A 13,084-nucleotide genomic window follows, 5' to 3' on the forward strand; every position below is an offset into this window, starting at 1 on the left:
ACATAGTGAGATTATTTTCCCGTATGTATAATTCATGTACTTTATAAATTATAACAAATTAAAAAATTCTGCAAATTTACAGATTCTTATTATTAATTAAAATGTACCTCTTTACTAATTTAAATAATTGATTTTGTGTTAGTATTAGTATTGAATACCGAGTATTTATTTATTACTTTATCGTCCATATTTATATCATCACTCATCCTTTCATTTTTATTAATTATTTGCATGCAAAATGTCTGTTCTGCTACCCATGTTTTCGTGTGATTTTAAATAACTTTCAAGAAATGAAAAATATATTTTATTCAAATTTAACTTTCTCAGGAAAATATATATATTCTTATTACCGACATTAAAATATATAATTTTTTTTAACCTGATATATATATATGTGTGTGTATAGATATATATATATATATATATATATATGTATAGATATATATATATATATATATATATATATACATACACACATACACCCCGTGGATCTAATGGTCGAGCATATATATAATTACCATAACATTTCAGTTACATTTTACTTATTTGTTTTCAAGAGCTGAAGCTTGCATAAAGAAATTTCACAACCAAATTCTATTAGCCATGCTGATTTTTTTTTTTTTTTTCCCCACTACTTTGGTTTTACACATATTTAAGAATGCATGAACTTACTATATAACTGTGTGCTTATATAATTTTATTTCTTGCTACTTTGGTCACTAGCAATCTTGAAAAATGGACGTGGCAGTGGGTATACTAAATAGGCTACAATATTGTACCACAGTATAGAATGTAGCAATGTAGCAACATAACTAAATGACCATTTTAGTATAGGTACTGATGTAATGTGACCTAATGGACACAATTTTGAAAACCTAAATTTCTCAAATCGGATTACTAAGAAAAAAAATTATAAGCCTTGACCACCTCAAAAATATAATTTTAATTTTTTGAATCCTCGCAGCAGTGTCCTACAACAGAATAACGAGGTGGCACAGCGGAAACCAGAGTTGCATTTAAGAGGGGTTCAAGTCCCAATTCCTGATTGCAAAATGTTACGATGGCGCCTACCTACAGGCCACGGCCGATACCTCCTCCACAATATCCCTGGTATGCGTTGAATGCTACCATCTCCAATGACCTCCTCTTGGAGATGGAACATGCGACAGAGTGGTCCAAGAGCAGCCGCACTCCTGACAGTGTTGCCAGGGTGCGCGTCTCCACTCGGGCGCACAGAGACTCACCTTGATGACGCGCCACGCCGCTGTCATGAGTGTCTGTGAGCACCCCGGGCAGACGCGCGGCCACTCTTATACGCGAGAGGCGGCGGCATCCATTAGCCGGACACCGGACACCGTCCATTGTCCGGCCCGCCTCCTTCCCCCTCGAGGTGGTGCTGTTTCCGTCAACCCCCGCGATATTTATAATCCACACCCACTCGCCTCATCCCAAGAGGCAAACATGTGAAACCCCCGAGTGCGTCCCGACAAGAAACGGCTCATTCACCGAGAAAACAGTTGTGTAGTCCCCATGAGGAATATTATGAATGAATAATGGCTGTGAGAAAAAAAAAACACGTATTATTAACACATTATCTTCTCATTTAAGTTTACAGATGCTTCGATACAAATGATTTTACTTTTAATATATGTACAAGGATCATAAAAATTTAAATTATGTATAAAAAATTTCCCTCACATCTAAAAAACTATTTATTTTTATAGAGTATGCCTCAATTTGTATTTGTTTTTCTGGTATTAGGACAATTTATGAAATGGCTCTATTTATCAGTACACATTATAATTACAGGCACCAAGAGTTTAAAATATTTAACACTAGCTGATGCACCCTCGACAGGCAGAACTCTTTTGCGTTGCTCGTTAGGCCCTGTACACGCCCCCACCTCTGGGGAAGTCGCTGCCGTGCCTCTATCAAAAGAAAAAACCAAGCATAGTTTTGAAAATCTACTTTTGAAAATCAACTCATGATCATTAAAACTGAGATAAACTGGGATAAATATATCACAAAGATGCCACCATTTTTTAAGGGCCTTCGAATTCACATTAATTAAACTATCAAAGTGTAAATATTGTGGCAACGATAACAACTACAGAAAGACAGGATTAAGAACCAAAAATGAAAGAAACATCAACAATGCAACAGCCGTTGCCACGGAAATCAAAGGGAGAACGAGGTCTAAGATGACTATAAAAAAAATAATAATTCAAAAAGAACCAAGATGAATTTAGAAACATTTTTTTCGGGGTGCACCCCCTGAAGCATCCACGTACAACATTTCACAGTTTTATGCCTCACCGTGTCCGTGCTACGTGAACTACACACAGACAAACAGACAAACTCTCTTCCTTATTAATATAGATTTAACTCTGACTATACACTTGAACATACATCTCAATGCCACACTCAATCTTTTAGGTACTTAAAAACAGTTTCTACACAAAAGCAAACAAAACAATATCTTATCTTGGGTGAGTGACAATAAAAAGATTGAAGACTTGAAATTTTATTTGTATGTATTTTATTTGTAGGTATTAACTTGCCATTACAGTTTAAACAATAAATGTCAAACCGACGGGTCAGATCAGCTTGGGCTTGCAAAGGCCCAACACAAGGTTAAACATTGTCGTCCAGTCAGTAAAACACAGGCACAAATCTCCACAAGTTTCGAACAGGGGCCAGCCAACAAATGGCACAACTCCCGAAAATGGAAGCAGGCCCATTGTGATACAGCTTCAAACATAGCCAGAAAACTTAAAGCTCTTATGTTAAATGAAATTTTGGACTGCAACTCCCAATTACATATCCACAACAATTTACACTCTACTCTTACTTATCTTCTCACATGCATAAGCTGTAACATAAGAACGGTCATAATATTTTAACCTGGCTATTGTTTACATGAACTCAAAAAAAAATTTCTTCCAAAATTTTATGTACATGTACATACATATATATGCACTAATGTAAGGAAAAGCAATCACTTTGCGGGCTTCACAAAAGAAAAAATTTCTTCAAATCATGTACCCAAATAACTTCCCAACAAATGTGTACACAAAACCGAACTAGGAAATAAGCTGAATTATTTTGATCATATGCCTGTGCTTCAAAGAAAGACCTCAGTCGCAACTACACTGCACACATTACCTCCCAGCTATACAAAAGCCTATGACAATGCTTAAAAATGTGAGAGAGTTCTTGAAAAACACTATTTTAAAGCAATAATTGATTGATGCTGACCAATTAAAATACTAAAAAATTGACTTTTGTATAACTCACCGAAGTATGGTATTTATTTCGTTATTGCGGAAAAATATGCAAAATAAAATTTTTTGATGGATTAGTCAGCTTCTAATCCTAAACATCAAAGGTAAATTTAAAAAACAATTTAAGGCATTTAGTAAAATGAAATCTCCAATCAATTTTTTCACCAACATTAGCATTTCATCAAAAAAATTTGCAGATGATTTGATATAATAGGTACATCAATTTTTAAAGTACTACAATAACTTCATGACTTATGTTTCTGAAAAATTTCCCAAACCGTCTTTGAATTCCCCTACTTCCCATTGTGGACATTGTGAAGTATAAATATTGACACGGTGGCTACAGAATTAGGATTTTAAAATTCCTTACATTTTTTCACATTTTCAGAGAAATTTTAAAATCCCCGGCCCCCTTTCTTAAATTATTGTTCTCTAATATTTATCTAAAAAAAAAAACACACATACAATTTTTATGTGAAGTTGAAGTTAAACCTCTCACTTAGTCTCATTATGTATACTCCGTCTTAATGTTTTAGCAAAAAAAGGGGGTTGTCTGTAAAGTCAGTTTACGGACGATAATTTTACGTGATAACGTCATAAGAAAACATTTTGAAAAATGGCATACTTTTTAATTTTCAAATATTATTTACAGTTTTTGCAAATTTAATTTAAATAATTTGTTTAAATATAATCACGAACAATTAGTTAAAAAGCCCGCCTTAACCTATTTGATATTTTTCTCGCACGGTGGTTGGCCGGTTCTTGCACGTTCGGCTCAGGCGGAACATGACAATGATTCATGCTTTTTCGTGCAGCCGGCGTTCGTCGATTTATAAGACGTTATCACGTCAAAAAAAAGAAACAATCCACATAACATTAAAAAATTTTAAGGTAAGGGTTTACAAACTTTTAAACAAGCTGAAACTGCACGGCAAGTGAAAGCATGAAATCACAATTGGTGTCCAAAAGTTGAGCTGCAGATGGTTGAGATGGTTGTACGTATCTATGATTGAATTATAATTGCTTTGTGATATTTTCCATCAAACTAACTAAACTTCACTGGTCCTTAAGGACACAGTGCTATAGGTAGTTGGAAACATCAATCTTGCAGCATTAGAGCAATACCACACTCCATCTCTGAGCTGTCAAAATTCCCTGTTCAAATTAAAACACATAAAAAAATACATAATTAGTTCCCTAAGAATTTCAGCCACCCCTCCCCGTTTCTCATGTTTTTTTCCTGTCTGTAGCCACAGCCATGATAAATCTGTAATACACCAATCTGCGAAAACAATAAGTCTACTGGATGGACAGAGCTACTGCCTCCCCCTTACCGCCAAATTCTCTCTTCATTAAACCAAAAACCATTCCAAAACATATTTTGGCATCAAGTTTAGCATTAAACTAAAGTACTAATTTTCAACATCACACCAATCATTTTCCTGATGAGATTGGGGCATCTGGCGGGAGAACACAAGGGCAGATACTAGTTGCTGCCTGCTACGACAAATGTCTACAATTTGTTAGAAACATCTGACAAACACATTAGAAAACTCTTAAAAAAAAATTGCACTTAAAGATAATTTCCTCCCCAGACAAGTTAAAAAAAATGTAGCACTGGACCTACAAATACATTCAATTTTTACCCATTTAATAAAATTTCCATGTTAATAAGTTAAATTTTTTAAGTACTTTGAGACACTTTGTAACAGGGATCAACTGTACCTCTATGTGCTCACCGAGAGGTGTGTGGTGTGTCCAGTCTCATATTACTTATCAGTATATCACCTACACGACTTATATTTCGTCAGTTTAGCTTAAAATAATTTTGACAGCAATGCAAAGCTCCACCATACACGTTCCAACCACACAAGCAGAAATCTAACGCATACCAACTGCAACCGCATGTGCAACACAGGGTCATGAATGTTGAGAAGATGAACAGATGAAAAAATACACTGTTGTCAACTAATTATAATAAAAAAATTGTGTTACTTAAAGGAAAGAATGATAAGACAAGAAAGTAAATTTATTTATGCTGGCATGCCTGTCAATAGTAACTTCTTCACATGAACATCAGCTAATGTAATAATGATAATTCTGACTACTATACTATTTAGTTTATTGCAAAATTCTAAACAGCAAAAAAAAAAAATTAATACTGGACAAAACATTATACCCTCAAACAATGATTGAACACAGAGTTGATAAACATTGTTAAATGTGATTCAAACAAAATTAAAAAGAGTTCTGTTATTTTTAGGAAAAACACTTCCCATGATTTTGATAATAAATTAGTCACTTGAATGATTTTTGGTTTCACAACTCATCAGTTTATTAAAAATCAGAAACAAAGAATCTGTTCTGTTCAGATGGTCTTTTAGACACACAAAACAAAGACAGGCAATCAAAAGAAGAGAAAAGATAATATAAAAAAAAGTACCTAACTGTTTACAAACTAGCTAGAAAGTAGTACTATATATAAATATAAATCATATCATACACAAATGATAATTTTACAATAGGCGTATACAAAAACACATTTCCGAGAATGCAAGTGTTAATAATATCTCTCCCCAAGCAGATTCACAACCTTGCATCAAGAGCACATCTATTATTGATATCATCTTAATTTAAACGAGAGTGGATCTCATAGACTGGGATCCCAGTAAAGGCATTGCCTTTTGTGATGTCTTCAATTTGTACGTTACAGTTAATTTCACGACCGCCCGTTCCCCGATGAACCCACTTCGTTCAGCATAGACGAACGTGAATAAGCAGTAATGAAATTGATAAAATCGTGGGCTTAATAAAACCAGTAAGAGACATGATAATTTTTTTGCAAATGGAATCTGCAAAAGAAAGCAACTCCACAAACATGCATTCACGCTATACTACTTCAATAAATACACCCTAGTCTTTCTTCCACAATAATGTTGTACGTAACGAAATGTGAACCCGCCGTTCACCGTCGAATCCAGATGTCGGCGGGCGGGTCGAGACGCCCGACTCTCGATCACGTGCTACACCCCCCAACCCCGTCGGGATCACTCCGCATCGGACAGCGAGAAAGGAACATAAAAAAACACCGAGACCACCTCCTGTTTAAGACGAACGCAAGCGTGCGAAAACCTCCCCAAGAAAATTTAAAAAAAAAAAAGGGCGCTGGGTGATCAGTAAACATTTGTATTACAATATGTACATAAAAAAAAAAATTAGCAGAGAACTTGAATACTGAAAAGCCTCGGAATGTTTCAACGTAACACAAGTCCAGCTTCCCCTCTGCACCAAAAAACAAAATACTGCATAATTTATTTTTTTAATATTTTTTTTTTTCATTTCTTAAGGAGACTGGTGCGATCACTTGGTTCCACTACGAAGGGCTCGTGGAGCGCGCGAGGGGGGGCGGGGGCGGGCCCCACTCGCTCCGTCACGAGCTGACCTGCGGCAGGCGGAACTCCCGCCGGATGTAGAACAGGATGTAGGGCTTGCACTTGGCCACCACGTCGCCCATCGTGGGCCGCACCGTGCTGTCGTTGAAGTGGAACCACTGGCCTGCAACAAGGCGCCTCCTCACGTCGCTCCGTTCCCGTGCACTCCTGAAGTACCGTGTTCTCTCGCATCATCGTCGCACATTTTATTCTAAAATCATGTTTGAAAAGTAGGGGTGTGACAATTACGCGAGGAAAAAAAAAATTTGTTAGATAAAATTTCTTATAAAAACAAAACCCATTCATGGAAAGTACGTTTATTTAAAAACTGAAGTTTAAAAGAGCACGCCAAACAATTGAAATTAATAGGTCGCGCAACAAAAACCTTTCTTCGACTTTAAATAGAAAAACAAAAACAGTGACGCGAACGCAAGCCACTTGAATCTGTGACGTGAACTAACGTGTAACTATTGCCGTAGTACACACTTGTCACGAAAGAGTACGGGGTATCAAATGTAGTTAACTCGGCAATTGACAGAGCGCACACGTTGCATGCAATCGGCGAGATATCGATATTCCACTAGGTGTGCACGGTCTATGCAGGAAGCAACATAACCATACATAAACGATGCCAACTTGCGCTTTCTACATTATTGTAAATGGTACATAGCGACGACGCAAATGAAGAGATAAAGGTAATAATGTTTGAAAATGTCTTAAAAAGAAAAGTTACACGGCAGACAACCTCGCATTTTCATTAATTAAATACGTAAGTGGTAATGTCCAAATAAAGATTAGACTTCTACTTTAAAATACATTGTTTTATACGGAAAAGATACCTACACAAAGCGCTCAGAAACTAATAGCTGGACCAAAAACATCATGTGACGTTTACACGAGAGTTTTTTTTTATACTCCAATATTGATGCCCTAAAATGTGGGTGCAACGATTATGTGTGTACGATGATTATGCGATAAAAGAGGGTACTTTAAATCTGGCACGTTTGGGTCAACAGCCATGCCAGGTAGTTTTAACGGGAATACTAAAGAAAAAGTAACACACAGTACAACGGTATTTAAAACAAGTTGTATTAATCTGCCATATAAAAAACAACAAATACACTAAGCATTCTGTTTAAAAAGTCCCTAATGTCACGTTGCATTGTAACAAATTATATGGGCCGTTAGGATTTGCTGATTTAAGTCAGTGCTGCAGACAAGTCACTTGCCAGCACCGACACGGTGGGCGGCAGACGTATAATAACTGCGCTGCTCACGGAGCTTCGCAATACTACCGAGATATCCTAACTGAACAAATTAAAGTTACTTGTCGAAATATTCAAAAACACAGCCCAAAATTTAATCTCCCCCCCCCCCCCCCACAAAAAAAAATGGGAAACTTACTTAAGGGTAGCACTACATTTTTATCTACCAATCTGCATAAAATATGTGACCCTTACACGGGTGAATACAGTAAAAACACAAATTAAGGTTCCTAGCCATGACATAAAGTGTCTCAAATGTACAGAATAAAAACTACATTTTAAGTCAATATACAGTAGAACCCGTTTATAGTGAACCCGCCTATAATGAATACCCGTTTATTGTGAATTTCCGTCTGTCCTGGCAAAATGATGTGAGGTTATGTATTAATTTATTGGATATATGTAGCGCACAACTTTTGTCAATGTTGATACGTTTTCCAGTGTACCACGAACAAATTTTGCCGAGATAATGCACATTTATCTCAAATATTTTCATATAATTATAAGTTTTTTCACAAAACGTCTATTATGGATCACATTGAAGTTTTTCTCCGCAGTACGCTACTCGATTGTCCACTGTTCATATTATAAACAAGTCATATTCGAGTGGCCTCGGTAGGCTACGTGTAGCCCAAAATGGTGATCAGTTTGGTGAAAATAAAAAATAGTTTTCCCTGCATAATTAAAGAACGGACGAACGCGTGTACATTTAATATGTTATCAAAATTAAACATAAATTACCACCACACAAATACGTATGTACATTATAACAGCAAATTCAATATTTTTACGTCTCATTTTTATCGTTCACATTTCGGACATTTTGATCGAGTAAGGTTCGTAAGACTACCACTAAATAGAACTCTGTGGACTAAATTTTTCCATAGAAAGTGAGAAAATTTTGTTCCAGCTTTAGCAACTGCGACACTAAATGATACGTAGTGATCTTTGATGCGCCAGACTCGTTATTTTTCGTTTATTTACTTTTGACGGTAAAAAGAATTTCGTGTTATTAAGCTGCAAATGTGCTTCAATAAAAAATACGTACATAAAAATGGGTGATAAACGCGGTAAAAAACGTAAGGCATTATCTGTGCGAGATAAACTGGACATTATTGAAAAGATAGACTCCAAACCCACTGTCCCGCACGTGTTAATAGCAAAGTAACCGCGAAGTGCAACATCCACATTAAGTACAATATTAAAAAAGCTGAACAATCTTCTTTCTCAAGCTGCGAAAACGTCACAGAGTATTAAATGCCTGAAAAAAGGATAATACGCCGATGTCCAAGAACCATTAGGTAATAGAAAGTTTGTACATGTATAGTTCATTAAAAATAATATCTGCATTTGCTCATAAAACTGTTGCTTTAAGTACAGCAAAACCCCTTATTTGCACTTTTCATGGGGACAAAGTAAAAAAGTGTAAAAAGCGGGAAAGTGTAAATAAAGGGAAAAGTATAAAAAGGAGTACAGTTTACCTTATTTAGAATTTTTTTCCTTTTGTTTAATAGCACATACTACAATGCAGGTACAAACACACTAACAACAAATTTTACTTTAGTATTTAATCAATTATTAATTTACCACATTTGACAAAAATAAAAAAAAGAATGAAAGCCAAAATGTTTTTCTGATTACTTCCTAAAAAATAAATTTGAAATTTTCTTCTGCTTGCTTTTTTGGCTGTTCAAGGAGATTATTTGCCTCTCCAAATTATAAATACAGTTGCAACCGGCAGGGTTTATAACAAATACAGGCTACATACACATTGCACAAAGTAAAAATTTTTTTAAGAAAAGGCCGCAAATTGATGAATATTTACCGTCAATAGCGCGCCAAACGCGGAGAAAGGTCATTGTACTCGGTCAGCTGCTGTAACGACGCGGCGGCGCATGCGCACTCTATGCTCCGCCCAGACTCATGACGCCATCAGCCGCCAACCAATAGATGCGAGCTTAGCGGAAAAAAATATAAGCTCCACCTCCCGTGTACCAATTTTATCCAGTTCTAATACCAGTTTATTGGTATACGCACCAGTTTTCTCGCTGCCGTGACATGTTCAAGTTTACGTTTATCATGATGTCTTGATACCAATAATTAATTATTTACGATCCCCAGAAATAAATGGTTGGTTTAAAAAATATGCGTCAACTGTACAATATTTCCCAAATTATAAAAGACGTATAAAACAGTTACCAAGACACTGCTCATTTTATCTTGTGAAGTTTATGTCTCGTACCAGTATTTCGGCTAAGTTGTGACATAAATACAGTATCAGAACTTACAAGCAGCCATGTTTGTACATTCATGAGTACGTTTTTCCCTCGTGCATTTTAGATTGTCTCCTGCTATAATTACTCGTACTTTTACACGCCTAGGCTTAAATTATTACATGTTTAGAAATAAAAGCAACTTTTCATGTTATAAAATATGTACAGCAAAACCCCTTATTTGCACTTTTCATGGGGACAAAGTAAAAAAGTGTAAAAAGCGGGAAAGTGTAAATAAAGGGAAAAGTATAAAAAGGAGTACAGTTTACCTTATTTAGAATTTTTTTCCTTTTGTTTAATAGCACATACTACAATGCAGGTACAAACACACTAACAGCAAATTTTACTTTAGTATTTAATCAATTATTAATTTACCACATTTGACAAAAATAAAAAAAGAATGAAAGCCAAAATGTTTTTCTGATTACTTCCTAAAAAATAAATTTGAAATTTTCTTCTGCTTGCTTTTTTAGCTGTTCAAGGAGATTATTTGCCTCTCCAAATTATAAATACAGTTGCAACCGGCAGGGTTTATAACAAATACGGGCTACATACACATTGCTCACAGTAAAAAAATTTTTAAGAAAAGGCCGCAAATTGATGAATATTTACCGTCAATAGCGCGCCAAACGCGGAGAAAGGTCATTGTACTCGGTCAGCTGCTGTAACGACGCGGCGGCGCATGCGCACTCTATGCTCCGCCCAGACTCATGACGCCATCAGCCGCCAACCAATAGATGCGAGCTTAGCGGAAAAAAATATAAGCTCCACCTCCCGTGTACCAATTTTATCCAGTTCTAATACCAATTTATTGGTATACGCACCAGTTTTCTCGCTGCCGTGACATGTTCAAGTTTACGTTTATCATGATGTCTTGATACCAATAATTAATTATTTACGATCCCCAGAAATAAATGGTTAGTTTAAAAAATATGGCGTCAACTGTACAATACTTCCCAAATTATAAAAGACGTATAAAACAGTTACCAAGACACCGCTCATTTTATCTTGTGAAGTTTATGTCTCGTACCAGTATTTCGGCTAAGTTGTGACATAAATACAGTATCAGAACTTACAAGCAGCCATGTTTGTACATTCATGAGTTTACGTTTTTCCCTCGTGCATTTTAGATTGTCTCCTGCTATAATTACTCGTACTTTTACACGCCTAGGCTTAAATTATTACATGTTTAGAAATAAAAGCAACTTTTCATGTTATAAAATATGTATATTTTGCTATTTAAAATGTTCATTGCCTACTAGCTCCACGGTATTTTCTGGTTGTTTATGGTTGTTACGTGACGTAAATAGCGGGATTGATTCGATTTTTGAGACGTAATTCGCGGGAAAGTATTGTATTGGACTATATGGGAACCAAACGGGACCTGAAGAATATAGTGCAAATAACGGGAAAACGTAAATAACGGTAACGTAAATAAGGGGTTTCGCTGTATATTTTGCTATTTAAAATGTTCATTGCCTACTAGCTCCACGGTATTTTCTGGTTGTTTATGGTTGTTACGTGACGTAAATAGCGGGATTGATTCGATTTTTGAGACGTAATTCGCGGGAAAGTATTGTATTGGACTATATGGGAACCAAACGGGACCTGAAGAATATAGTGCAAATAACGGGAAAACGTAAATAACGGTAACGTAAATAAGGGGTTTCGCTGTATTTCCATTCGTTCTTTTCTTGGCTTAGGCCTATGTGTAGTTAAGATTTTGCTTTTGAGTATGTATTGCCAATATAAAAGTTTTCTCAGATAAAAATTTTCCCCTCTATAGTGAACATATAAACTACTCCCTTCAGATTCGTTATAACAGGGTTCTACTGTACATCGTAACTAAGTTGTAATACTGATCATAATCAATAATAATCCCAAGGTACTGACAACTCTTCAACATTCGACTACAAACTTTTACACTTAATATTCAGTTTTAGTGTACGTCAACATTTCAACTTGTAGGCACATCGCGGAGCTCCGAGCCAGCCACCCACTAACCGTGCAGTACTGCTGTACACTCCCAACACACTGAACCAAACAAATTCTGCAGCAGCAGTTACAAAGAGCCACGGTTCGGCTAGCCACAACCACTTATGTAACCAAAAAAATTAACGTAAAGTTTTTTGTTTGTATACTCCACTCTAAAAGAACAAGTTTCTAACAGCACTGGTAATTTCTAAGAAAAAAATATGTAGTGACATTGCTTAATAAGAATTAGGTACCATCTAACATAGCACTTACCATCTTTGACAGCAAAAGCGGTGTAGTGTCCTGAGCCAGCTCTGAAACATATATCAGTTAAATAGGTAATTAATACACAAATAACTATAAATATTATAAATGTCATGTTTACAATATGCGAACAAATATATAGTATGTGTTGCCCAGTACAAGTAACAAGACAAACTCAAGCCACAGCATCGTCATGTGACACGGACTATTTGGAGGTGTCGCTCAGTAGCATGAAGATCAGAGTCTGATCAGGTGTAGGTGTCTAGTGATAGCGAATAGCAAATTGGAGTCCACTAGGCGGAGGTTAGTGTTAGTGTGATAGCATGAAGCAGATTGGAGTCTGATCAGGTGCAGGTGTCTAGTGATAGCATGAAGCAGACCGTAGTTTGATCTGTTGAAGGGTTCGAGCAATAGCGTGAAGTAGATTGGAGTCCGTCTAGGCGGAGGTTAGCGTGATAGCATGAAGCAGATTGGAGTCTGATCAGGTGTAGGTGTCTAGTGATAGCGAATAGCAGATTGGAGTCCGACTAGGCGGAGGTTAGCGTGATAGCATGAAGCAGATTGGAGTCTGATCAGGTGTAGGTGTCTAGTGA

At 36.3% G+C, this 13,084-nt stretch overlaps 1 protein-coding gene across 1 annotated transcript in view; it reads right to left on the reverse strand.

The window, feature by feature from the left end:
- Positions 1-2,522: 2,522 nt before the first annotated feature.
- LOC134531302 (ubiquitin carboxyl-terminal hydrolase 3-like) overlaps positions 2,523-13,084 on the reverse strand; it is a 48,917-nt gene continuing 38,355 nt past the window's right edge. Inside the window, exons 10-11 of the mRNA XM_063366999.1 lie at positions 12,501-12,541; positions 2,523-6,839 (exon numbers count right to left, since the gene is read on the reverse strand). Coding sequence (XP_063223069.1) covers positions 6,715-6,839; positions 12,501-12,541 — 166 coding nt within the window. The 3' untranslated portion in view covers positions 2,523-6,714. The remainder of the gene's footprint in view (positions 6,840-12,500; positions 12,542-13,084) is intronic.

Source organism: Bacillus rossius, chromosome 1 (assembly GCF_032445375.1).
Source record: "Bacillus rossius redtenbacheri isolate Brsri chromosome 1, Brsri_v3, whole genome shotgun sequence".
NCBI lineage: Eukaryota > Metazoa > Arthropoda > Insecta > Phasmatodea > Bacillidae > Bacillus > Bacillus rossius.